Source organism: Sinocyclocheilus anshuiensis, unplaced genomic scaffold, assembly GCF_001515605.1.
Source record: "Sinocyclocheilus anshuiensis isolate Anshui unplaced genomic scaffold, SAMN03320099.WGS_v1.1 scaffold1260, whole genome shotgun sequence".
Classification (NCBI taxonomy): domain Eukaryota; kingdom Metazoa; phylum Chordata; class Actinopteri; order Cypriniformes; family Cyprinidae; genus Sinocyclocheilus; species Sinocyclocheilus anshuiensis.
In genome coordinates, this window is record NW_015546079.1 from 261,597 (window position 1) to 288,206 (window position 26,610).

At 37.0% G+C, this 26,610-nt stretch overlaps 3 protein-coding genes across 9 annotated transcripts in view; 1 reads left to right on the forward strand and 2 right to left on the reverse strand.

Moving 5' to 3' along the window:
* casp2 (caspase 2, apoptosis-related cysteine peptidase) overlaps window positions 1-5,269 on the reverse strand; it is a 7,678-nt gene extending 2,409 nt beyond the window's left edge. For 2 of the 3 annotated variants that reach the window (XM_016501391.1, XM_016501390.1), the window contains exons 1-9: window positions 4,958-5,269; window positions 4,762-4,807; window positions 3,849-4,010; window positions 3,432-3,581; window positions 2,763-2,838; window positions 2,099-2,190; window positions 1,799-1,978; window positions 1,592-1,720; window positions 359-449 (exon numbers count right to left, since the gene is read on the reverse strand). In XM_016501391.1, the coding sequence (XP_016356877.1) occupies window positions 359-449; window positions 1,592-1,720; window positions 1,799-1,978; window positions 2,099-2,190; window positions 2,763-2,838; window positions 3,432-3,581; window positions 3,849-4,010; window positions 4,762-4,807; window positions 4,958-4,965 (934 nt within the window). In that variant the 5' untranslated portion in view covers window positions 4,966-5,269. Of the gene's footprint in view, window positions 1-358; window positions 450-1,591; window positions 1,721-1,798; window positions 1,979-2,098; window positions 2,191-2,762; window positions 2,839-3,431; window positions 3,582-3,838; window positions 4,011-4,761; window positions 4,808-4,957 lie in introns of those variants that run through there. The other variant, XM_016501392.1, reaches the window with a different exon arrangement.
* Window positions 5,270-8,205: 2,936 nt separating this feature from the next.
* Window positions 8,206-12,048, reverse strand: LOC107699943 (cation-dependent mannose-6-phosphate receptor-like). Of its 3 annotated transcripts, none has more exons than XM_016501396.1 (7): window positions 11,751-12,048; window positions 10,822-10,991; window positions 10,563-10,720; window positions 10,174-10,235; window positions 9,598-9,728; window positions 8,897-9,023; window positions 8,206-8,798 (listed from the first exon to the last, which is right to left on the reverse strand). In XM_016501396.1, the coding sequence occupies exons 2-7, from the start codon at window positions 10,971-10,973 to the stop codon at window positions 8,673-8,675; spliced, it is 756 nt and encodes a 251-aa protein (XP_016356882.1). In that variant the 5' UTR covers window positions 10,974-10,991; window positions 11,751-12,048; the 3' UTR covers window positions 8,206-8,672. The 3 variants fall into 3 exon arrangements, with proteins under 3 accessions (XP_016356882.1, XP_016356881.1, XP_016356880.1); XM_016501395.1 differs by having other exon boundaries at window positions 9,598-9,730; window positions 10,131-10,235; XM_016501394.1 differs by having other exon boundaries at window positions 10,129-10,235; window positions 10,822-11,008.
* A 1,639-nt stretch (window positions 12,049-13,687) lies between these two features.
* arhgef5 (Rho guanine nucleotide exchange factor (GEF) 5) overlaps window positions 13,688-26,610 on the forward strand; it is a 17,967-nt gene continuing 5,044 nt past the window's right edge. The window contains exons 1-14 of one of the 3 annotated variants that reach the window (XM_016501397.1): window positions 13,688-14,298; window positions 15,288-18,466; window positions 19,976-20,024; window positions 20,540-20,580; window positions 21,725-22,068; window positions 23,436-23,596; window positions 23,833-23,985; window positions 24,084-24,213; window positions 24,449-24,523; window positions 24,642-24,731; window positions 24,822-24,970; window positions 25,105-25,248; window positions 25,666-25,736; window positions 25,829-25,933. In XM_016501397.1, the coding sequence (XP_016356883.1) occupies window positions 15,460-18,466; window positions 19,976-20,024; window positions 20,540-20,580; window positions 21,725-22,068; window positions 23,436-23,596; window positions 23,833-23,985; window positions 24,084-24,213; window positions 24,449-24,523; window positions 24,642-24,731; window positions 24,822-24,970; window positions 25,105-25,248; window positions 25,666-25,736; window positions 25,829-25,933 (4,519 nt within the window). In that variant the 5' untranslated portion in view covers window positions 13,688-14,298; window positions 15,288-15,459. The remainder of the gene's footprint in view (window positions 14,299-15,287; window positions 18,467-19,975; window positions 20,025-20,539; window positions 20,581-21,724; window positions 22,069-23,435; window positions 23,597-23,832; window positions 23,986-24,083; window positions 24,214-24,448; window positions 24,524-24,641; window positions 24,732-24,821; window positions 24,971-25,104; window positions 25,249-25,665; window positions 25,737-25,828; window positions 25,934-26,610) is intronic. The other 2 variants (XM_016501400.1, XM_016501399.1) reach the window with 2 other exon arrangements.

Genomic DNA, 26,610 nt, shown 5'->3' on the forward strand with positions numbered 1-26,610 from the left:
TTTTTTTTTTTTAGTATTTTTCTTTTTACTTACTTAATATTTTATAAAAAATACATTACCAGTCAAAACCATGACCATTAACAAAAAATAAATAAAAATAGTTTGGAAAGATATTCGTACATTACTTTACAGTTTCTATTTGTATACAAAATTAATTTCAAACACAGGAGTCTTTAAATAAAATTATTTTTAAAATGGAGAAATGAGGAGAAAGTCAGTCCAGTGTTATTTTAGAATTAATTATATATTATAGTATATAGTGTTACTTTCAATTTTTGAAGTTTAATTTTTAATTTTAGTAGTTTTGTTTTAGTTTTAGTAATTTTGTTATGTGCTTGGTTAATCAACAGTAACTCACCTCCTCGACAAGCCTGAATGAAGAACATCTTTGGCTTATTCTGGAGCAGAGGGCAGCGGGCGTTATCAAAAACCTCAAACACCCAGTCCAACTGAGAGACAGAGAGAGACATTTGAAACTCTGATATGTAAAGGAATCTTTTACAAGGTAATAAATTTACTTCAAAAGGAACTCACATATTGATGAACGTATGACTGTGTGTATACCTAAGAATAAATAGTGATGCATGAAAATAAATAACCTTAGCTGAAACCAGTAACTCAAAAACCGAAAAAGATTTTTTTTAACTTAATTAAAAATAGTTTTTTTGTATAATTGTACTACCATTATTGCACTTTTTCTTTTCTTTTTTTTACAAAACAAAATCTAAATATAACTTTTAATTAAGACGAAAACTGAAATCAAAAATTCATTTTATTTGATAATCAATTAATTTATTGTATTTAATAATCAACCAATTGTACACGCATTTAAAGTACACATAACAGTTCTTATGTCAACTTTTAAATAACAGAATTTGTCGTTGAAATATAAACATTTAAACGGTGGCTGTAATAAAAACTTGTTTTTATGATAGATTTATTCAAATATAAATTAAACAAGACAACAGGTTAAGTAAAAAATATAATAAATATGTAATATAATGCATATATTTAGGATAATGCTCTTGTCTAGTTATTTTTTTCTAGCCGATTATGCAGTTTATGGACATTGAATGATTTTCCTGAGATAAATGTAATGTTGTGACATTGTTTACAAGCTGTCAGATGTCTTTCCATGTTTGAAACACTGACTAAGCAATTATGAAAATGATACATTGATTTCAGTGAGTTGTACAGTTTCTTTCAACATACATTCTGATGTTCATTCATGTTTATTTCGTGCCATGACTAACAGTAAATAGGAAAAGATGATCAGTTACAGCGATCTGTTACGCTACATTAAAAAGCATCAAAACCACATTTATTGTTTGTATATCATGATCAAATGTGAATTTCTATAATAATGAAAATTTGAAATATGATACTATTTCATATTAAAAGTAACAAAGTACAAAGCTTATTGGATGGCAGGTGAGCTACAAATAATGTTTAGTGAAGTTCATGCATCAACAGAAAACAGCATAGACTAAAAGCTTTCTCTTACGATTTAAGAATCCATATCAGTATCGATTAAAAAAATGTGAAATGGATATTTTTATTCTATCACTAGTGGTATTAAAATCAAGTGCACCTCCAGCAGCTGTCCATCAGTGCCGTAGACAGATCCCTCAACTCCATGTGACAGTAAACACACAACAGTGCAGTCATACTCTGCATGCTCCTGCCGCTGGGCAAACTGTTCTAGGCACCTGCGCATTGCCTGAAAAACACAAATCAAAAACTTAATAATTGACTTTGCTTTGCAGGGCAGTCTGACTCTGCAGCATGTCTAACTCGCCTCCGCCGTTAGGTCTTTGTGCAGGCTGACTGTGAAATCCAGCTCCATAAAGAGTCTCCTCAGCGTCTCCTCATCCACCTCTCCTCCCCTCCGGACATCTAAATCAGTGTTAGCGGAGTCAAACCTCACGTTACTCAGCACCAGGGCCAGCCCTCGCGGACAGGAGCGCATCGGGTACGCCTGAAAGGAAAGACATTTGCATAGAGGTTACACACTGTGTTAACATAGCATAAAATATATGCAAATAAAATGGGTTTTTGTCTGTGAGTATGCAAAGGAATAGAGTTTGTGTCCTTATACCTGTGATCTATGGGACTGGTAAAATTCCGGCATACAGGGAACAACAGCTGTGGTCACGGGAGAGTCGGCATCCAAACACATCTCCATGGACTCTAAAACACACACACACACACACACACACACAAACAACCCCATTAGCTCAAAAATATTAGGCTCATCTCACATAACAATTTTCCTTTATCTATTATGCTTTCTTCTATAACAAGTATGTTTAAATATGCTTGTTTGGCAATTGAACTAAACCTGAAACAATTAATTATTAAATGGAAAACCTATACTATAATTAGAAATGTTGCATAAAAATGACATACATAGAACATTCGCCTGTACGTGTAACGTAATAACCAGTCAGAGAAAAGCAGCTCCAGCTCTTGGTACCATGAAGCTTGTTGTCACATAGAAAAAAAATTACCATTCAAAACAGCAAACCTCCAGGGAATTAATCACTGGTAGTAGATAAAGTCATTTATTTGACCATCCTCTTTGATAAGATGTCCTGTATCCATGTGTACAACAGTACCAGATATTTGGCATAGAGTGTGCATGGCATAAATCTCATCATTAGCATAGTATGCACAAAGCCTGCTTTATCTTAGTTCAATAAATGTTCATTTTAAAACTGAAGTATACTTTGGGCTTTATGCACAAACACTAAAGTGCTCACCATGAGTCCGGGCTCTTTTCACAGGTATAACACATTCCTGAGTTGGACGAGACAGTGAGGGCTCTGAAAAGCTTTTCTGTGAAGATAAAAAAAATTTAAAAAAACACAAAATCACTTTTCTACACTGACTAGAAACTTACAGTTAGTTCATAACCCACTATTCCAAAGGAAAGGAGAGTTTGAACTTGTCTGTTTGACCGTTTTTTTTTAAGAATCTGGGTAGTTTGGGTGTGGTAAACTGGTGCATAATACTTCCCGTTTAGTCCTACCCTCTCTCCCTCTCGTTTACTCCACTGACCCAGCTCTGACCTCTGTGGGTGGCGTGATTTCTATACGTCTCTATGGTCATAAGACTGATCCCACAACTCTTCCTGCAACTTACTGTCTTGAGAAAATATTGTATTTTGGACAAGAATATATAAAGTGTTTGGTAAACAGTATAAAACTTTAAATATATAGAAAACAAATAAGCTTTATTTTCCTTGCACAACATTTTTTTTCCTATGAATACAGCACATCTGTTAACACTGCCTCCCTGGCTCTCATCAGATGTGCTGTCATTGCTAAAGAAGACTTTTCTGGTCCCTCACTGCAACCCATTATGTTCTTATAGAAACCTGTCAAGTCAGTCTAACTGGGTGTGATTCCGAAGTGAAGGCACCAACTCACGTCTTTCTCTGTGAAGTCCATGAGCAGTCTGCTGAGGTGCTGTTGCTCTGTCGCTGTAAGAGCAGCACAGAAGCTGCTAAAAGCTTGAGGGCCACGTTTAGGCAAAAGAAACAACAAATGACGACTCTTGCCCTGGGATGTCGGTTTAGCCTGAAAGGATTCAAATTAGCTAATGGTTCAAAATAATCAAAGCATTATTTATGAGGCTTTCCACACCTATTAGGACTGTAAAATTTAAATAAATAAATAAAGGCTGCCACTTATTGGGAAATGGCTATTCAAAAAAAAAAGTACTTTATAGCATTTTACAACATTATACAACGTTTTCTAAATAAAACATAATTTTTTAGCATAGATTCCATGTAGATCTATCCAATATAGAACTAATACTAAGCTAATACTAATACTTTAACATGCCATAATGGTTTCTGCCATGTTTTCGGTAAGAATTCCATCTTGTTGTAGACACTGGATCAGCAGATCATCCACCACTAAGTCCTGCAGAATTGTGACAGAGTTCTGCCTGAGCACTCGTCGCTCCCATTCTTTCATGCCACACTCTCCCAGCATGATGAACCTCTGAGTTTAAAAAGGGAAAGAAAAGGAAAGACAGTTACAAAACACTCCCATTATAACAAACAGTTTATATAAAACTAATTTAAGTATTCTTTTTTTATCAAAAAACTGTAAGAGTTAAAATAACAGCTAACAGTTATAAAAATGTACAATTATACATACATAAAATTATACACAAATAAAAATGTTTATAACTTAACTTCAAAAAAATAAGTGACACTGGAAGTGACCATGGAATTTGAATTGATTATTATTGCATAATATTAAATTAAAGCCTTCTGTGTATATATATATATATATATATGTGTGTGTGTGTGTGTGTGTGTGTGTGTGTGTGTGTGTGTAAATATATGACTATTTATCATGATCACTATTATGTAAAAAGAAAACAATGACATTATTTATTAATTTTATGAAGTATTCAGACATGTATTTGTTGTGCTGACTTCATTCTAACTTCAAGTTAAAAAATATATATATATATATATATATATATATATATTATACTATTTTAATGTTACCATGCAACAGTCAAATGTCATTGCAACTATGCCTCTTTTGCATATAATGTATAAAATATAATTTATTACGTTTTTCTTTTGAATTTGGGGTGAAAGTGACCTTCCAGTCTATGTTCATTATGTCAAAACATTCACCATTATAACACGCACAGGTGAGGAGGGTCAAGTGATCTGCATGCCTCCAGTGTTCTGCTACTGTCTACAAGTTATAAAGGCTACGAGGATCACTTTACCTGTTTTGATACAGTCCTTGCCGTGTGAAGATGACAGTAAATGACACTATAATGACGATGTATGAAGGGTGATGTTGATTAGATGTAAATCCAAAATGATGAATGCCAGCTCGCGCTGCAAACTAGCTTAGCATGCTAACGTTAATCAAAACAAAAATAAACACAACTGTCAATATAAAATACTGCTGACACTAACTTTATCATAAAAGCAGGCCAGCTGCTAAGCTTCAGCTAAAATAGTTTTCCTAGGCTGTTTATCAAGTTGACCGATAAAAAATAAACTAAATTAACAACGAGCTACACAATACTATTAGCTGTAAGGTGCTAGCACTTCATGCGAGCGTTGTTGTTCTCGACGCAAAATTCATCCTTTAAAAATTCATTTTCTTTTTTGTCTCATTTCTCGAGGCAACACGCGGAACGACAGAATTCGTGCCGGAAAATGTATTTTTTTAAATAACTGACAATACTCTGATTCTCTCTACAAACTTCCGCGGGTGATGATGGAGCTTGGCAGCCAATGGGTATTTCGTATGAAGATGATTGACGTGAGGAGAAGCCTATCGCAGCCCCGTCCGCCCACGAAAGGGGCGGATGTCTGTTTCATCCACTTATTTGAAATTTGAAACTTGTGTAATACCTCACAAACATCATTGTTAGACATACAGTTCATTTAGTGATTCCATTATTTAAAATTACCATTAATTATCAGCACAAGTCTCATTTCTGTTCACATTTTATTTCAAGTTTCCATATTTCCCAGACTCGCTTAACATCCTCATTGGACTATAGACTTCCTACCCTCGTAGGTAGCAGCTTGTGTGTAGTCACTGATCGTGATCTATATAATATCTCTGTTATAGATCAGTGTGTGTAGTACTATATCATTTAACATCAGACAGAATTCCAGAGGTTTTAACTTTGGTTTTACTTTGATGACACTTGACTATACTAATGAACGCACAAATTACATCACTAATATGCCTATTTTAGTCTAATATGCCTAATTTAGGCCTACATACAGGTGCATCTCAATAAATTAGAATGTCGTGGAAAAGTTCATTTATTTCAGTAATTCAACTCAAATTGTGAAACTCGTGTATTAAATAAATTCAATGCACACAGACTGAAGTAGTTTAACTCTTTGGTTCTTTTAATTGTGATGATTTTGGCTCACATTTAACAAAAACCCACCAATTTTCCACGACATTCTAATTTATTGAGATGCACCTGTATACTGCATTAATTGAAAATAGCACCACATGTTTTCTAATATTTGTATTATATGTAGCAGTAAATGGTGTATAATTTAGAGGTGAATAGTGAATAGTGTTTAGTTCCATGACTCCCCCCACCTCCCCCTACTGAAATATAGTAAATTCTTTTCACATTCATTCAGCCCTCATGATTTACAATCTCATGACTCATACAATCTCAGTTTAATCTAAATCAAACAATTAAAAGATACAAGACACATCCCATTTCCCTTTTTGACATTACTTGGCAACACCACTCGAGATTTCCTAAATTCGCATGTATGGGCACAGTGTAGACCTGTCTATGACCTATATTATGAAGACTTTAACCAAAGCAGGTTAACAAATTGTAGAGTCTCATAATTGTAAAGTCTCATTTTCGAATTAGGAAGACTTGAGTTGAAATCCATTTTTAGGACTCTCTGTTTTTTATTTGCATTTGACATAGGCTATAATTGGCTAGATTAACTTTCTAGAATGACAAATGGATTCAAAACAGATTCTAAAGAAGAATTTTGTTATCACCAATATGGAAAAGCAAATGACAATTTTGAAAATGTAAATGATCATTATTTTTAATAAATGGTCAAAGCAGATAACTTAACACATTTTTAATTAGTTAATTATTTAGCTCATAAATCATTCCAACAAACAGAAAAAGACTCCACTAGATTGTATTATAAGCATGCATGGATTCATATGCGAGCTCTAACAGGAACAGACAGCAACCACAGTTTGGACAACTTGGAGCCCAAGTGGTGTATCATGGCAAATTTAACAGGCACAAAACAAAACCCACCATTTACTCTGTTTTTTTTTTTTAATAATGTCTAATGCCAGTTGTCTCATTTAGGCACTGAAAATAAAATAACAGATTTTATGTGTAATAAAATACTAATTTTCACCTAACATGGCATATACGCCACTAATATAAAATGTATAACCTGCAACTTTATGCTGATAATAGAGGCCATGAAGAAATTGAGAATGTGTAATTAACCAGCTTGTGTGGAGACCTGTTTTGGTCAAAGAGTTTTAAATGCTCAAAGAACAGTTCAAAGTTCTAAAGCTTTAATGCAATCCAGAAGCCACCAGTTTTCTCTAGGACAGCAAAATGTAAACTCTGTGAAGAACTACACAAGTGCATACACACACCAGTAATCAAACACTTTATTCACACCATCTCCTCAACAATTCCAAAGCAAACAAAATTAATATTTTTTTCATACTAAAATTGTACAGAACAATAAAGCAGTAGCAAGAACAGTGAAGTCACCTCTTTGCACAGGCCTGTATCTCATGAAGAACAGTACATCAGAATCAAGCCAAATGCATCATACCTTTCTGCCATTAATATGGACTTTAGTTAAAGCAGAAGCTAAACCAGCATTTTCAATCTGATACTTTAGAAGTGCTTTTTAAGGAGCCTCAAACTGACTTTTATACACAGACCAAAAGCACCTTTTATGGCTTGGATTTATAACCATTAGCTCTCTTCCTCCTGATTCTTTAAACAGTTGAAAGGCTATGATCTATATACCTCAAAAACAGGAGTGTTTAAGCTCATTCATGAGCTTGGCTCCTCAAGAACATGGTTATGTTTAGGGAAGATATATGACTCCACTAAAAAAAAAAAGCTTCAGTGCATTCAAACACACAGTACACAGTACAAAAGCGGTGAAAGAAAAACATAATGGTGCTCTGTCATAGTCTGGAATTTGTCCTGTGGTTTCCAGTGAGGATTTACAGTAATTTATACCGTATGAAATAGATCCCACGGTCAAAGAATCATAAACCTTTTGCAATAACAAGTAACCAAAGTGAAAAGAAAACCAACCAAATGGAAACACATTTCCTTTCATGTTGTTTCATTAATTATTATCAAGAGTAATGTGCCACAAATGGGTCTCTCCCAGAACACCTTTTTATCTTATAGAAAGCATCATTTTCTTCAAATGTATCTTATTAATAACCTTTATGAGTTATCTTTAATAACATAATTCAGAAACATGGCATATAGGTTGTAACAGGCTGAAGAGGTACACCTCATCAGATCCTTGTAACTTCTTTATACTAACACAACATTCCACAACAAATAGCCCATTTGGAATGTAAAGCAGAGCATATTTGTGAGTTCAATCAATCAATTTTAGTTAATTTATGGAAATTCTGAAATTAAAAAACTGAGTTGGTGGAGCATAAGCTTAAAAAATACATTTCAGTTTCATCAAACATGGGTTCATACTGCAAGTAAAACTTAATTCTAATCAAATTAAGTACTTACAGCAAACTACATCTTTGTGGTGACCATATTACAGTCAAGCAGCGTTGATGTATTTTACTTCCTATAAAGAGATAAAACGGGCAGTGTTGCATGTTGATCATGTTATCTTATTATAAATATCTAATTAGCAAATATAATTGTGGGTCTTTGAAAACTAGTTAGCAAACTTTTACATTTAACAAACACCAAATCAACATTTTAAAGGATAAATAAAGAATACATGCTATTGGGAAGTTAAATACAAAAAAACAAAAACAAAAAAACAGCAGCACTTCTGAAATAGGAACATGCCTGCTGAACTGAACATCTCTCTTTGGGTTTCAAAACCGTAATAACTGCCCAGCCTCTTCTCATTGGTTGATGTGATTTGGTCACATGGGAAGTAAATGGTCATCCCTTTCCTCTTGCTCCTCCCCAAGAGGTTCAGTAGCCACGCCTCTGTATGTGGGCCGTTCTTCTCTGTTGCCACGGGAACGACAGACAAAATCGCATCCGTCCTGTTAGGAAAAAAAAAGTTATATTTGTTTCATAAAAGGGAAAAAAAAGACCAAAGCAGAAGATGAACTGAGACAAATATATATGCAATTATACTTACAGCAGATAAGTTGCCGGTCTCTGACCAAAAGGTATAGTTGGGGAACTGTTCAACTCCCTTCGCTCCAACTACAAGTCGCTGATAGAGGAATCCACCAGTGAGATACACAGCCAGGCAGCAGAATACACTATGGACAGCAAACAGGAACATGATTACATATAAAATATGAGCAAAAGACATTAATGTTTCTCCTTAATCGTCTCTAATGGTGTGATGACCCCTGTGAGAATTTTAAAACGGACATAACTCACACAGTTTCTGCCAATCTCATGCTAATCTTGAGTAGCTACAGACTAGAGTAGAGCGCAGCTTTTGCATAACGATCATCTGCAAGCTGTGACATCGATATAAATAAAACGGGAACAAAAACTTTATTGACTTAAATTAACTATATGGCTAATGAATTAATGAATGAAGCACGTTGATGCTGCTCTTGCTCTCGCTCTGATTGATGTGCGCGCGCACTCTTCCGGGAGACGTGCCCATACAAGGAATCCCGCCATTTATGACGTTATATAGGACTTTCCTAAACATGTACGAACCCTGAAGGAGTGTATTTGGCACAGAAATACTCCGTCATACGTCCAACTCATTTTTTGAGACTTATTTGGTCATGTTTAGTACGAGAATCCAACACTTTAACAGTGTAAATAAGTCAGAAAGCATGAAATAGCATTAGAACTCCCCTTTAAAGCACTCACATAATAAGGAATATGGAGCCGGTACTGAGTTTAGATGGGATTACAGGACAGACCACATTGGAGTCCAGCTCAAACAGGTAATAACAGTCCTGTTGCTTCTGATTGTCCTCCAAAACCACTGAAAATGCATTCTAACAAAACACATGCACACAAAATTAATAATTAATAAGAGCTAAGAAATAATAATGAGTTGAAATGATGAGTAAAAGCTACTATGCTATCTTGAATACCTGAAATAATTTAGTCCAAGCATGATAAAGCACTAATGCTACTAACAGAATTTGGCATTATTTTCAGCAAATTTTCATCAACAGTATATCAAATAGACGTGGATCACGTGTTGACAGAAATACAACTAATACTTTTGTTATGAGGATCAATGATAACGCTAAACTTATTCTTTTTCAGATCTAAAAAAAATTATTTAAAAATACATTAAAAAAAAATAGCAGATGCATTTTATTTAAATATTGTAGGGGTATAAAGTAAAAAATGCCAAGTGTCATTTCGAAAGCATTAAAAAGTTCATATCGTTGTGCTTGTGCTGCATGAAATCATAATCATGGCTCTTCTTGCCTCTTGTGAACAGTGGCTGTCGTATTTCTCTCCCCCTTCATAGAAGAGCAGAACCCAGTCACCTGCACCAAGAACAAAAGGAGAACTAAGGTCAAAAATGAGTTAACAAGGCTTCCTGTAACACCTGGAAAAAGTTCTGCAATTTAGTGAACTTTGATGTGTGTTTTAATGCGGGTTGTATTAACAATGTTCTCTTGCAATGCATCCCTGCCAAAATTCAGTAGTCATTATTATAAATTAACGTTGATAACAATTAAATCGGAATTAACTGTTATTTTAATATTAATTCAAAGAGATATCGAAGAATGTAACGGTTTCAGAAAAGTCTACCTGTAGCAAAAAAGCAAATGGTAAAACGTCACTTCTAAAGGTCAAGCAATGTAACATACTTCCTCTGATAGCTCGTGTGTTGGTGTAGTTCCCAATTCGGACCAGCTTTCCTCCTTTTTTGTCTTGCTGCACAAGACCTGCATCCTTTATTCCGCCAGCATCTCCACACACCTGAAAAATATACGAAAAATCCTTCTCCTTTCCTTCCGTTGTGAAGCTGTTTAGAGTGAATATGAAGACCGTTATTAACATTAACAAGACCAGCACAACCTGCAAACCGAATTAATGCTAGATTAACTGTAAAAAAACCTGACTTACGTTTGATTGGTGAGAGGCTCCAGTAAATGGAGCGCATTTTGCTCAGACTTGCTCTGTGAAATCAGCTTGCAGTTGTCTGTGATGAACTCCGCTTGTACTCCAGCAAGTAGTACGTAAAGAGGAGTGATGATTATTCTCAGAGACAGCAACATGACTTTCAGCGGTGACACCTGATGGGAAAAGGGCACTACATTAAAAAAAATGGTCAGTGAATTTATTCAACGATTGACTAATGCATGCATCCAAAACATGGGCAGTGTAACAGTAGCCTGACACAAGATATGCATATAATACATATTTCACTATGCACAGAGCATTTTATGATTAGCGAAGAGCACAAATTAGACAAACTGTGTCCTTTTTCCTGGTTAATTCCAATTACTTTTGGCATCTCATAATAAATCACATTTGATAACATTTTGTTTTGCTATTAGTTAGTATCTAGGGAGTTTTTGAATGGTGCATATCTTTAACACACATGTATATTTCACAAGTAAATCAAAGACTAATTCCCGAGTCGTGTGAAATATTTTTTGGTCAGAACTGATAAAGATTTTAACTTTAAACAAAATTGCACTCTGAAACGCCACAGTCATCAGTGGCTCTTAAATATAATCATATTTGTAAAGACTACAGACAAAACTGTTATGCAAATAGAATTTTATAAAACCCGCTGAAAATGCATCTGCATGTTTACAAATTGCTGGCAAAACTACAAAAGCCTGGTTGTAATGCAAAAAAAAAAAAACCCCGGTGTGATGTTCATTTTATATGACTGAACACACGACAAGACAACACAAAAGTTATATTGCATGGATCCAAGCTGAAGTAAGCAATGAAGCAATGAAGAACTTTAGTTAGGAAACCAGATAAACATGCTGTTAGCATAAGCTGTCATCTTTAAAATGCATGAAATGAAAGAAATGCACCTTTCGGGATTCCTATGACCGTGTTTACTGTAGATAACTAAAAGTAAAGGTCTTAATTAGCTGTCTAGTTGTGTCCACCCAGCCTGGGGATCTTCTCTTTCCCAAACTGTCGAACTGATGTCTTTAAACAACACTTAACGACATAACGTCAAAATGTCCGCTGGTATCGACAATCACACATTGAATAAACAAACTTCTGACTATATTCGCGTTAAAACGCTTGCATTATTGAAAGGATTTAATGGTTTCTGTTCAAACGCGGAAGTGAAACTAAACAGGCGCCACATGTGACTGTGCATAAGGCGGAAGCTGAAGTGCTGCACGTGGACATGGGATATTGAGTGCTGCTCAAACAAGTGCGTTCTGCCTTTAGTTAAAGTCTAGTGCTGTAGATCTAGTTCAAAGCCAAACAAGACGTGTTTTTCCTGATTAGCCTCAGTCAACTGTCGTGTTCGACGTAGAGTTTATCGTGGAAGTAAAATGCACGACAAAACTGCACGTTTAGTTGATGATCAGCAGTTTCTCACTGAGCTGTCTGAACATTCATAGCTTGCTGACCACAGAGCATTTGAAAACCACCAATGCAATAATACATTTACCCACAGTTTTACATATATATTACTGTATATATGTAAAGCATTAGATGCACAAATAATGTTTTTGTCATGATAACTATTAGATATGTTTGGTCATCCATAGATAATTATAAAATAAAAAAGACCCCACCTGTTTCATTTTAGACGTTTTATCTATTTAAATTATTGTATGTTTAGCTATTGCTAGATATATGCAACATTTCACAAATCAAGAGTTTACTCTTTTGTTTGACTAAATGATCAGCAGTTTCTTAAGTTTAAGCACATATTTTCACTGACAAATTGTTGAAAAAGACAAAAGGAAAAACAGATTGTAAGAGTTTTAGGCCCTATTTTGTGCATATTTATTGGAAAATGACAACTGTTTTTCATTCTCAAGCAGAGTTTGGTGAGATTCTTTACATAGTTTAAGTTATGTGTTTTAATTCTGGTTGTCACATGACATGACAATGTTAATTCTTATATCAGCTTTGTATTAATAACAAAATAATCTAGGTACGCTAGTTTTTGTGAGATGTGTTTTGGTATTGCATATGTTTTACAATGTTCTCTTGCAATGAGGTTTTGTGATAGACTACTAGTTAGCTAATTAACTAAGGCCATGATGCTAGCTCTTCTTTTAGGATCTCAGGATATACTCTATCTTTGTAATTACATTGGAAATATCTGATTAGTTTATTGCAGTCTTCCCAAATTAGTCCTTTCTGTCATACATTAGAACATGCTTGTAGATGATTGATCATTTCTCCTAACCTTTGTCCAGGACATTTCATTGATTGTGTCAGTTTTGTTTAGATTATTATGTTCTACTTGTTTGCGTTCAGATAACAGCACACTCTGGAGTTAAGTTTGTTCAGGTGGTTCAATATGAGGACAGGAAACTTGGCTATTTATAACAGCAGATACAATACAAAATGATCAATTAAACTCAAGCATTTTGGAGTACAAAGAAAATGCTTCATATTTCGAAATATGCTTCCAATATTGCTTACTCATCACTTAAAAATGTTTTGATTTTAAATTAAAAGTTTATACCAAAATTGCACAAAACTACTTTGAAAGGCTTTGCACAAAAAGAGCAAGCAATATCTTAAAGGAGCAGATTTATAAAGTTTAAAAACATGCATTGTTCAGGGTGTTTTCCAATTTATCTTTTGTAATGTGCAAATGTGTCATCTGCACTCCACTGTCTTTTACAGCTTTTTCGGAGAACTTTTGTGTTACGTAAGCTGCAGATGACATTACTGTGTATGGACACACTCATACTTGTTCGCCCCTCCCCCTTTGCTCTCACTCTTTCTCATGTCTTTACCTGAGAAAACAGTCACACCCAGCATCTTCAACCCCACCAATCACAGCACAGATGTGTTCACTTCCTGTTTCTGTGAGAGAGAAGCATGCAGTGCCAGTGAGAGTGAGGTGAGCAAAAGGCTGAATTACTAGAACAAGCTGTAGCGCAATCACTGTGGGTCTACTGAGTTTATGAGAAGTGAAGAAAAGCTGTGTGTGAGCTTGAACAGACGGTAACTTTTTGGCTCCTGTTTAATAAAGTGCTGGAGGGGGAAAGTAAAAGGAAAACAGAAACAGAAGGAGGGGAGGAAGATAAGTGTCAATCTGTTCAAACTTGTTTGGGAATTTGAGAAGGGCGGGAGGAGGGGACGAGAGAGAGGGAAACAGAGAAAGAGAAAGAGGAACACTGTGAGAATCTTTTTACTTAGCTGAAAACTATTTTTACTTACATTAACACATTAAGTAGGACAGAGGCAGGCTGGATAATTAAATCAGTGTTTTCAGTAGAGCATTTATCTCACTCAACTTTGGTTCTCTCAATGTGCAAACACTGATATGTGGAATGTCTGAGAGTTGTGCAATTCCTGCTAGCTTCACTTTGTCAATAAAGCAAAGAAAAAATTGGAGAGAGACAGAGAAGCGTCCCCCAAGACACTTCTCAGGTGAGTCCTCTTGCATTATTCCTAAAACTTTTCATTCTTTCCTTTTTGATTTAACTTTAGTAAACCAAACAATTCTTGTAAACAAACATGTCCACGTCACAGGCAAATATTGCATCGTCATGCTTGAGAATATATTTCTGTTTAAGCTATTCACCGTAGTCGTTTTCTAATGAATTTGTTCATGTTAATTTGTTGTGCGTCATGATTCACTACATCTTGACATGAGTCAGCTATGTTGAAGACTTGCTTGCTCCTTAATAGTGCTCCCCTAGTGTTTTGGCTCTTCCTGGGCATGAATTACTTGAAATGCCTCTGAACACAAAACAAGAATGGCATAGAGCAGTGGTTGGTTGAACTGCATTCTTGAACTGAACTTTTTATTTTGCTGAACTGACAAACAGGCTGTTTTGCATATCAACTCTGTGTGTGTATATATATATATATATATATATTATAGTATGTTATAGTATGTTATAGTATGTTATAGTATGACAGTTCTGTCATTAATGTTAAGAGTAGTAGATAAATGAAAAAAATAAATGGCAATGTGTATTATGCATATTAACAGTAAATTAGACTGATTTGAAGTGACATGTTTGACAAGAACAGGATATTTCTGTTGTTTTGCTGTAATTTATCTTGTGGAGTATAGTGCAAGAAACATCAAGGTCATGGCTTCAATTGTCTGGGAATAAAAATCTGATCAAATGTATACTTTGAATCCATCCAAGTCACTTCAGATAAGCTACTGCCAAATTAATTAATGGTAAACATTTGACTTGACACATTAAAAGAGAGAGAGAGAGAGAGAGAGAAAAAGCCCATGTTAGTCGCAACTGTCTAAGCTGCCAAGACATATTTCATGTTTCAACAAGATACTCCACAGTTTTAAAGATTTCCCAGAATATGTTTGACAGTTTTCCTCTTTGGAATATGAATTTTATATGGTTGCTTGATTTATTGACTTGGAATTTTGACTTCCCTTATAGGTTCTCTATGTTGCCATGGAAACCAGTCGAATTAATTGGGCCATCCAATACACTGTGCAGATACAGTCCTCTTAAAGTGCACTAGACAGGTTGTCAATCAAGTGCAAACTGTTACCTTGAGGTAATTGGCGAAGGGGACCTAGGTGAAGAAGAGACTTGGAAACACCAAAAGATGGACAGAACAAGAGAAAAAGAAGTGGAACCAGACTCATGTGATGGGATTAGGGAGAGGGAGAGATTTCCTGCAACCAGAAGAAGAGATGGAGAGGTGGACTGGAAAGAGAGACAGAGGTGGAGAAATAGAGATCGACATGCAAATGGAAGCTCATCAGTGTCAGAGCAGGCTGAATATGGAGATCGAAACAATGAGAGGAGAAAAGGGGACACTTTTCCAATGATGACAAAACCAACCAGAGTGAGAGACAGAAGGATACCAATTCCAGATTATGAAAGAGAACGTCACATGGGAAGACCGAAGGACATACTGTATAAAAATGAAAGAGATAAGGAAAGGAAGAGATACAGAGACATGGACATGCAGGCTGAAAGAGAAATTGCAAGATACAGGGAGGAGTTGAGGAGAATAGAAATGAGAAGGCTTGTAAAGAAGGAGCCAGATAGACAGAGGGAACGAGAGAAGGAGTTTGACTCCGAAATGAGAGGAAGAAGGAGAGAAAGTTATCCAGGGGTCAATGACCTTTCAGGCATGAGGGAAAGAGAGACAGACAGAGACAGACATCAACAAAGAGACCGAGAGGGCAGATATTATCCTCAACTCATGGAAAGAGAGACAGAGAGCTTTTCAGATAGGGAAAGGAGAACTGATAGACAGAGAGAGGGAGAGAGATCTAGGAAAAGAGATACAAAAAGCGAAGGAGACCGTGATGGAGACAGGGGTAAGGAAAGGAAGAGAGAAGAAGATGCTAAACATAGACACAAACTCTACAAGAGTGAAGGAGACAGTGACGCAGAGCGAAGGATAGACAGAGTTAGAGAGAGAGACAGACGTAGAGAGAGAGAAGCCAAGAGATGGCGAGACATGGCAATGCCTAGAGAAAGAGATTACCGGGAGAAAGGTTATCATGATCCAAAAGGGGACAATTTGGAACGACTCGGAGAGACAGATAAACCAAGAGACAGAACAAGAGACTCCAAAGAGAAAAGAACAGACAGAGATGCTTACTTATACACAGCTGAAAGAGAAAGGTATAGAGATGGAGAAAGGATAAGAGAGAGGGATAGGTATTCTGAAAGAGAGACTGATGAGAGGGAGAGGCGGAGGAAAGAAAACAGAGAGACAGGGAGAAGTAAGGTGGAGAAGAGTGGACAAAGTAGTGGAGAGCTGATTTCAGGAACTGATATTGAGATTGAACAAAGGAGGGCAATGAGAGAGAACCTTGAGGACAGAGACAGAGAAAACACATATGAGACTGATAACGAAAGATTGAAGGGAAGAACAGAGGAAGAGCAGGAAGTAAGGAGTACACTGAGAGAAGAAGAGAAGAGTGAAAGCTTTGCTGCTGAGGAAGCAGTTACAAAGAAACCTAAAAACAGGATAAGGAAAATGTGGCTGGAACCTCGTAGTGAGAGAAAAGAATCTTGTTTAAAAGAGGAGTACTCAGAGAGAGAGCGAGCAAGAGAGAGGTACATCCAAAGATACACAGAAAGCATGACAACTGGAAATGAAGAAGAGCCTGAGATAAGGAAAGCAAGCAAGAGCAAAAGTCTTGAGGACAAGTATAGAGAACTTGAGAGGGCCGGGGAGTTCTTGTTGGATGTGGGCAGAAAAAGGGTGGAGAAGAGGATGGAAGGGGACATGGCTTCTGATAAAGCCATGGAACCAGAGTGGCAGATGAACAGAGAGAATGTGGCCGACAACATGGAAGAGAATGTCAGAGATGAACAGAGAAGCAATGAGGAAGGAAGTGAGGGAGAGTCAGAAGCAGAGAAGAACAGAATGATGGCAGCAGATGATGGATTTGTAACGGTTTCCAGTGGAGGGGATGATGCAGAGGAAGAGGATTTTGAAGACTGCAAAGAATTCTGGGAAGGTAAAGTTCCCGAAACGGTCTCTGGACACTCAGGAACTATTCATGACAGAGAGATTGGGGCAGATGAAGAACTGGAAAACCAAACAGTGAATGAAAGAGCAGACTGTGTGGCTCCAAAAGGACCCCTAAGAGTCTTTTGTGTGATTGGTCAGACCCTTCCCAATTCACAAACAATAGAGAATTCAAGTATACATCCTACTGTTGAAGAGGCAGCCGATCAGCATCCAGGTCATAACATGGACAACCAAGGTGAAATAAGCACTGTAAATGTAAATGAAGCATTTGAAAGGGTTGAACACTGTGAACAGGACATTGAAAGAGTGATGGACGACCTCAGTCTTTCTCCTAATGAGGACAAAGTGGAGGGTGCAGGAAGTAATGACCAGGCAACAGAGGGTGTAACATCACTGGAAGGTCAAATGATTCCTCCCAGTGAGCAAACCGAACAAGACAACCAACTTTTCCTACCAGAGCCTTTTGAAACTTCAGGGCCATGCAAGGATAATGGTCATGGGGCTACAGAGACTCGTAGTGAAGACACAATAGAAAGAGGAGAAAAAGAACCTACCGGAGACACAGTGGAGCATTTTGGTTCAGATGACTCATGGAGCACATCAGAGGAACGAAAGCGATGCTCTACTGCCCCTTACCTTAGATGGGCCAAGAACGTGCTGAGAGAGATCTTGGGTCCAAAGTCGGCGGACGCAGAAAATACAAGAGGTAGTGTGACACACATAGATACGCAAACCAATACACAAACAGAGGGTGAGAGAGAAATGGACAAATTAAGGAAAGAGGAAGAAATAATAGAGGGAGGAGAAGAACAACAGGGAGGGATGGAGAGAGAGTTGAATGAGAAACATGACTGGCTGGATCCTAGTTCTAACCAGCACATGGTTTCCTCAGAAGGAGAGGCAGAGGGGATGGTAGAAGAAGTATCTAAGAAAAAAGATAGTATTGAGGAAGTTGTTCTAAGCTCTAGTAGTTTTCGAGATTTGGGGAATGAGGCTCGCATGAGGAGGCGAGGGTTCCGAAAGTTAGTGGAGAATACCAAAGAAGAGGAAGATGATGAAGAAGAGGGAGAAGGAGTTGGAAGGGACCGAAGGACAAGAATATTCAACAACTCAGGTGAGAGGAGGACTAATATAAGAAGGTTGAATCAGACATTCAGTGACCCCCTTGCTCCCCTAAGTTCCACTCACGTGAGAAGAGAACTAAATGTGTCTTGAGAGATCTATTGAACCTATCCTATCAAAGTTAATATACCAGTGGTGTAATGTCACGTAGAGAGTCTAAATGTGCTTACGCAATAATGTAACAGAATTCCATGAGTCATCTTCCCCTAAATAAGTGTCAATATGGGCGTTAAAATAGTTTATTTTCCTGTCATGTAAATGAGTATTCCTGACATTTGAACAGTAATAAACAGTTAAAACTATTCACATATAGCCTTGTGGCAGTCATGATGGGACTGTGAGATCTTTATTTATAATCTCAGCCATGGAATAACATCAAAAATGTTTGTTATTATAATGTTATATAACATTATAATTACGAAATAATATGCGATTACTCGCTCTACCTCAGAAGTAACTTCCTTTACCACACCAAGGCCCTTCAGGCTAATGGCAGGGCCTTATAAACGGTATAGTATATTAGGGACAGACAAGGTATATCATTATATCCAGGGTATGCAGGGCTGTATTACATGTTTTTGAATAGCACATGGATGAAAAGTTCTACCCTACATTTTTTTTCTTATTGAATATGCTTTATGTTCAAGTGGATTATGTTCAAGTGCACCGTAGACACTTTAAAGAATGAAGAGAGCATGAAACATCCCAGCAATTTTTATCATTTTGCTTCACAGTTTTCATTCATATTGACTGGGTATGACATAATTAGTCAATGGTGGATTTAACGACAAGAGATACACATACATGATATTATGAACAGTACTAAAATTATGTTTATTTACCCTTCTACAGTAATATATGACAGTAAATATTTCTATCAAAAAGTTTTTTTTTTTTAAGAGACACATTCTCAGGACTTTAAAGAAATCTGAAACCACACAAGCAGTAGACTTTAGGTTCTCATACCACAGTAGTAACTAATAATGTATTCCCCCAGCTTTTTGATATTCTCATTTTAATAGCCTGGAAGCTCCAGAGGGCTCCTGAGGATTCTTGTGGGGGTTGGAGTCATGACCGCTGAAGACTCCTTAAACAGCATAATTTCTTGGAAGAGACAGAATTTTGAGCTGCCAGATTTCCTTTGTTTCACAAATTACACCATTCTTATTAATTCATAACAAGTCATCCCCCAGTACATTTTCCTGTTGTTTTTTTCTTCATACTTTTCATTGCATTAGGGTTATTATTATTTATTGCCACATTTTCTTGAGAGCTATTGAACTGCTCCACTCCCAGAGATCTTACGGTCTAGTCTATCTTATTTATCCACTGGAAAGCTTGAGGCACTTCTCTTGTGTACAGCTTGTGTATGGCTATGTAGAATCATCCCTATCTGGTTTGCTTGAGATGATGTGCTACTTATCTTGGTTAAAGGAAGCTTAAGGTGTAAAAAAAAAAAAATTGTGATGTGTGCTGATTTTGCTGTATTTTGTTTGCATAGATGATAAAGAGGATGAATTATGTTTTACCTGGAGTGAAATGGATCTAAGGTAGGAGAACCAGACTTTACAGCATGTATACTGCATGTCCTTTATGAATATTAACCATTGTTTTACTACCAATCAAACCAGAAACCACGGTAACCACAAATGAACCATGGTTCTGCTACACAGAATTAACTGTGGCTGATTATGAATAGTGAATTTCTACAATGATGTCTGTAACTGAAAACTACTGTGTTTGCTTGATACTGCAAGCACACAGCAAGGTTCAAAGTGACTGACATATTAGCTCAATTTATGCTCTATAATCTTATATCTGGATTAGGACTAATCTAATATGATTCAGTTGATAGTTCAATTAGTTTTGAAGTTATAACTCATCGATTAGGAGGTATAATATCTCAAAGAACAAAAAATGGAAATGATAGCATGACAATAGCATGCTTCTCCTTTTTGGTTTGGCTTGGTAATGTAACTTTATAAGCATTCAATCACCACTGGCAGCCTTACAAATGACCATTATATCACAGATGTCATTTGCTCTCTCTCCTTCTTACTTTTAGGAAACTTGGGAGGACAAGAAAGAGGAATTCTAAATTCTTTAGTAAGTCTCTGTATTGTCTTTATCTGGAACACATTGCTGATATTTACATGGACATGTACATGGCTATAACAGACTACAAATAAAAAGTTCTGTTTTAAAATGTTTAAAATGCATGAAAACTTTACTAAGACACATAAAATTCCCAGTCATGCAAATCCCAATTTCACACACACCCTTATGTACACATGGTAGTGTACACAATATGATTGTAACTGCCTGTAAAATTTATGAAATACATGGTTCTTAATACATGGGTGGTTACAGTGGTTACAGTCCAGATGTGAGCAGGGAAAGTTTTGTCATTCCTGACTATGCTGCTTATAGTCCTTCAGGCAAGGAACAGGTTTGTGCTTGCACATCACTCGGAACTGCAGATAAACAACTGTAAATGCTCACTTAGTATTAAAAATGCTTTTGTGGATGTTCATGCTTGTACATCTGTTTTTTTGCCCTGTTGATTCACTGACCTGCTGTACTTGTTCGCTTCCTTTGTCTTTCTGACTTGATCTCTGTCTGACCTCTTGTAATTTTCTCTAATTTAATGATTTTCAACTGGTGGATAGACTGGTTTAGCCCTTTTTCTGCTCTTTTTGCTGTATCTAACTAGATATGATTTTATGGTTAGTTTAATTTTATTATTAACTAGGTATGATTTTATGGTTCGTTTAATGTTATTTTAAAGTCATGCATAGTTCGATAAAACAAATTCATTTTTTTAATTGACTTAGTAAATTTTTAAAGGGAAGAGACTATACACTATTTGTTGATTTTTATGCAAGTTCAACTTTTCTGACAACTTTTTTTTTGGTAAAATCTAGCCAAATTATCCAGATGCCAGCATAGACTATTTGCACTTATCCTCAAAAACCATGAAAAAAAAACGGCTTCTTTAAATACGGGATCACTTGCAGTGAGAGTAAACATGGTTGGTTTCTGCCAACCACAATGTGTTTTGTGCAAATTATTGGTTGCTTATGTAGTTAATGCTAATATTAATTAATGCCATTGCTTGATTTCAAGGACATTTGTTTACTTTTGTGTGACAAAAAATTTGGTTTCTCTTATCCATAGTAAAATCTGGGTCCAACTGAGAAGCACAGCTCTAGAACCATATCGATTATCTCTCTTTCTCTTTCTCTTGCAGACTCTCAGTTGTATCAGGAATACAGTGACGTGGTCCAGAATAGAGAGATCCTGCTGTCTCATTCTGATTCTCTATCAATAAGTGCATCTTCCTCTCCAAATCAGTCGCCTAAGCTATCAAGCAGACCTCTCCCGCCTCTCCCTCAGGTCCTCCTACACCCCCACACTCTGTCCAAAACCAACTCCTTTAAAAGTCTTAATGTGCCTCAGCAATCCATAAACAGACCCTCGTCCCCTCGCCTGTCCATCTCTGCTTCCTCAACCACACTGTGGCAGGATCTCCCTGGAGTGAGGAAAAGCCCAGAGTTGGAGGAACTTACTGAGGATGAGAGGCGTCTGCAGGAGGTAGAATTATTGTTCAGTGTCCCCCAACTAAACATTGCATACAACACATACCGCTTTTCTACTGGGGCTGGTGCCAGAGCTGGAGCTGATGCTCGGCCAAGAGTGGCACTCGTTCAGAACCGGCTCGCGTTTTCACTGGCAGGGAGCAGAACCCTCTACGTCACCAACATGTGACCAGAATCGCTTGTTATCTCTTGCAGAAGGAGAGCGTTGATCTGTTCTGACGACCACTGCTGAACTGACATGTTTAATTGTTGCTGTTTATGTTGTTAATTTATTTGAACTCCATTGGCTTTTAAAAATGGCATCTTTCAAATTGTAGTCTGTAGTGGAAACTCCGCATACTGACGTTATAACTTCCCTTGTTCGAGACCAGCCAGGTTTCGGGGCTGGTTCGGAACCGGGATCTGGGCACCAGCCCAGGACTTTTTTGAGTGGAAAACCGCAGCCTGGTTCCCATTTGGGCTCTGGCTCCGGGCACCAGCCCCGGTGGAAAAGCGGTAACAGTGAATGTCATTGTACTAAATAATAACATTTCAAACCAAGTGCCATTTATTTTAAATAAAACAGCTCAAGCTCACTTTTCAACAAAACAATTCACAATGATAAAACAATGAGGGGATAAATCTTAAGGGGAACTAACATCTCATACATCCACTAAAAAGGATCTTGGAGGTTGGAAGTAATTGTAAAAATCGAAAAGTCTAATACTTACAGAAAAGAATGTTGAATCCACTTAGGCTGACATTTTGTTATCTAATGAAATTAAATGCACAGTTTTTTAAGTAAGTTTATGAATGACATGTAAAGATACATTGTGAGGTATAAAACCACAATTGTGAAATATATAGGCAATTGTGAGAAAAGTCACCATAAAGTCACACTCTAAAAAAATGCTGGGTTAAATACAACCCAGTGCTGGGTAAAATAGGGACAAACCCAGCAACTGGGCTGTTTAAAATTCATTAACGCAAGATTTAATGCCAGATTTTGAGATAAAAAGTAATTTGGAAGATATAATGTAACAATGTGAGATATAAAACTACAACTGAGAGAAATATAAAATCTCAGTTGCGGGTTACAAAGTCTCCACTGCAAGATTTCAAGTCTCATTTTGAGATATAAAGGAACACTGCAACATATAAAGTTGCAATTTAAATTGTAATTGTAAAAAAAGAAATTGAAAATTTTGATATATAATGTCACAATTAACTTGATTTTTTAACTCTGAGACAGAAACAGGTTTTGATGGGACATTGCGGTCCTAATAGGTATGAATTGTCTTGCAATAAACAGATGTTGTGCTTCAAAAGATATTTGTTTTTAGTAGTAAGGACAGCATCATGAAGAGTCTCTGTCTTTTTCAGGTGAGGTTTGAGGTCGTGACCTCTGAGGCATCATACTGCCGCAGTTTGGACATCGTAGTGGAGAACTTTGTCATGTCCAAACAGCTCAACGTTATCCTGTCTTCACAAGACAAAAACTGGCTGTTCTCCAGGCTAAATGATGTTAGAGCCATCAGTCACAGGTTAGAATCATATCATTAAACAAACAGAATTACTGAAGAAAAATACATTTTAGTTTTAATAAAGATATGTGTGCTGCTGATGCCATAAGAAATAACTTTAAGACTCCGTAAATATGTAGGAATTCTTCACGTCTAATCGTGTTCTGGTTTAGCTCTGACAACATCCTGGAGTCATTGCTAAAATGACTTCTCTGAAATCTGAATTATGTCAATAATATATGCTTCTTTTCATTCAGTTTTCTGTCTCAGCTGGAAGAAGCAGTGGAGAACGACATAATGCGCTTTACTGTCTGTGACACCATTATCAAACACTGTCCACGATTCAAAAATGTGTATGTGCCATACCTTACCAACCAATCATATCAGGACAAGACGTATCAAAGATTAATGTGAGTATTTGTTTGCACTCATCTGAAGTGGAAAAGTGCTTTTCCTATTTTATTTTTGTCCATACGTTTTCTTTGTTTCATTCCACCATCTCTCGTAGGCAGGAGAGTCATGAATTCCGTAGAGTTGTGGAAAAGTTAGAGCGTAACCCTGTTTGTCAACGACTGCCTCTACGGTCTTTCCTCATTCTGCCATTTCAAAGAATCACACGCCTCAAATTGCTTGTGCAGGTACGGTCTTCCTCGGTCCTGTTCTGCCTTGCACATTTTTTTAATGTCACATTCTCTAACTTTCTTAGGAGCTCTTTCCCTTGACTTTGACCTCTGAAATTTGTGCCCTGCCTTCTTCTTCTATGTTGGCCAATAGTATATTGATATTACATGATATTAGATGTCATCCATCTCCTGTCACAAATATGGCATGCTGTATTTTGAATGCTCTCTGTTCTCTTGTCTTTGTTGGTAGAATATTGTAAAGAGAACTGCTCCAAAAACCAAGGATGAAGCACAGGCCATTAAGGCAATGAAACTACTTGAGAAGGTGAGACTTCTCTTTATGTATTTGGAACAATGTAGTTATGTCACCCACATCTCTGCATTGGAATTTCTTACCAGTTTTCTCTCTCACCACTGTCCAATGTTTCCTTGCTTCTTAACAGATGATCCAGGACAGTAATGAAAGTATCTCTCAAATGAAGAACATTGAGTCACTTGTGACCCTCAATGCCAAAGTTGACTTTGAGTGCAGGGTGAGCATGACATATGTTTGGGAACCTAATTTGTACTGTATGCCATCTAAATAATCAAAATGTATAATGACTTATTTTGTGTCTCTTAAGACTCTTCCATTGATCAGTCAGTCCCGCAGACTGGTACGAGAGGGACCTGTGACTGAACTGAGAGACTTTTCTCTAAAAGACAGGGAAGAAGAGAGAAATGTTTATATGCACCTTTTCAATGACTATCTCCTGGTCTCTTTGCGGAAAGAGTATGTTTGGCGCTCTTTACATCCATACTTCAATTGTCATTGTTACTCTTTGATAAATACAATCAGGCTTTATTTTAATGTAAATGATCCCTTATGTTTTATGGTGCGATTAAAGCTTAACTTCCTGTTTGCAGAGGGGGTAGGTTTACAGTTATCGACCATGCACCTGTGTCAGAGCTGCGGGTTGAGAACTGCAAGTTCAAACTGCATTCCTTACAAAAAAACCTGTTCCATCTGCACATACCGCAAAAAGCCCTGCTCTTGCGGACAGATACACAGTAAGTATGTCATTGTGTATGTTTATTTATGAGTCAAAAGCTGTTGCAATCTTGTAAACATGCAATGGCTGCCATGTGCGCACCCCTGTTGGGCAGGGGTGTCCAGTCTTGCTCATGGAGGGCCACGTTCCAACAGAGTTTAACTCTAGTCTTTATTAAACACACTTGGACTTGCTTTTGAGTATCACTAGAAACATCCAGGCAGGTGTGTTGGAGCTAAACTCTGCAGGACATTGGCACTCCAGGAGACGGATTGGACACCCCTGCTGTAGTGTTTCCCCATTTGCAAACTTTTTCACTTGGAAAACCATATTGGACAGCATAAATTCATTTCAGCCAGTCAGTCTTGTGTTTTGCAATCTGGTTGTGCAGAATATTGTAATCTGTACCCATCTCTCATTTTGCATCATCTCTCAGAGCCAATAAACTGCGCTGGATATCAGCACTCTCTCGACCTTATCCCGAGATTGACTTCAGTGCAGTTCAGGGTATATGCACTTCCTGCTTTAAAAGAAATTGTAGAGTCAAAGTAAATATTCTAATGCTTATAATTTAAAATGTTCTCTTTTTCCATTTGCAGACTTTTCACAAATGCAGTGCATCAGAGCCTTTGTTGCCCAGCAACCAGATGAGCTAAGTTTAGAGAAAGCTGATGTTCTATTAGTTCACCAGCAGAGTAGGGATGGTAAGTTAAGTCTAATCACATGAACACAAGGAAAGATTCCCAGTCATGAATATAATTTATTTCTAGAATTTATTTATTTCTATTGCTATACCTGAGGCCACTTCAGTTTGGTTTCTGTAACAGAAAACTGCCACATGCACAATGTCACTATTGAACTACTTTTTAAATCACCGTACGGTTAAAGAAGTTAAGTTAAGAACAGTGCTAAGAACTCTGCACTGCTTACAGGAAAGCCAAGGTTTGTTCAAGTGTTAGGAATCACCCTTGCCCAGGGGTGCCCAATCCTGTTTCTGGAGATCTACCTACCTGCAGAGTTTAGATCCAACTTTGAAGTGCTCCTGAAGATCTTAATGAGCTGGTTCAGTTGTGTTTGCAACATACAATGAAAGAGTCCTTGGAGAATTTGTGCTGGTAGATCAAGTTGGTGTTGTACTGGTATTCTGCAGTGTAAAGAGAAGGGAGATAGGACGATTCTTTGGGTTTTCTAAACCACAATCTCTAACACATATTCCAGGAATGGCAACCTATTGGTAGACTATGATTCAAGAACCTCCTACAAATTCCAAGGTTTTTTAAAGGGGTCATATGATGCTATTTTAAAGATCATTATTTTGTGTATTTGGTGTAACAGAATATGTTGACATGCTTTAATGTTCAAAAAACACATTATTTTTCAA

Excerpts from the sequence above, each read along its gene's own strand:
- LOC107699943 (XM_016501395.1), bottom strand. The coding sequence starts at position 10,973 with ATGTTGCTGTCTCTGAGAATAATCATCACTCCTCTTTACGTACTACTT. Across the intron at positions 10,236-10,562 it reads CACACGAGCTATCAGAGGAA|GTGACTGGGTTCTGCTCTTC; the intron begins GTATGTTACATT and ends TTCTTGGTGCAG. Across the intron at positions 8,799-8,896 it reads AGACCGGCAACTTATCTGCT|GACGGATGCGATTTTGTCTG; the intron begins GTAAGTATAATT and ends TTTTCCTAACAG.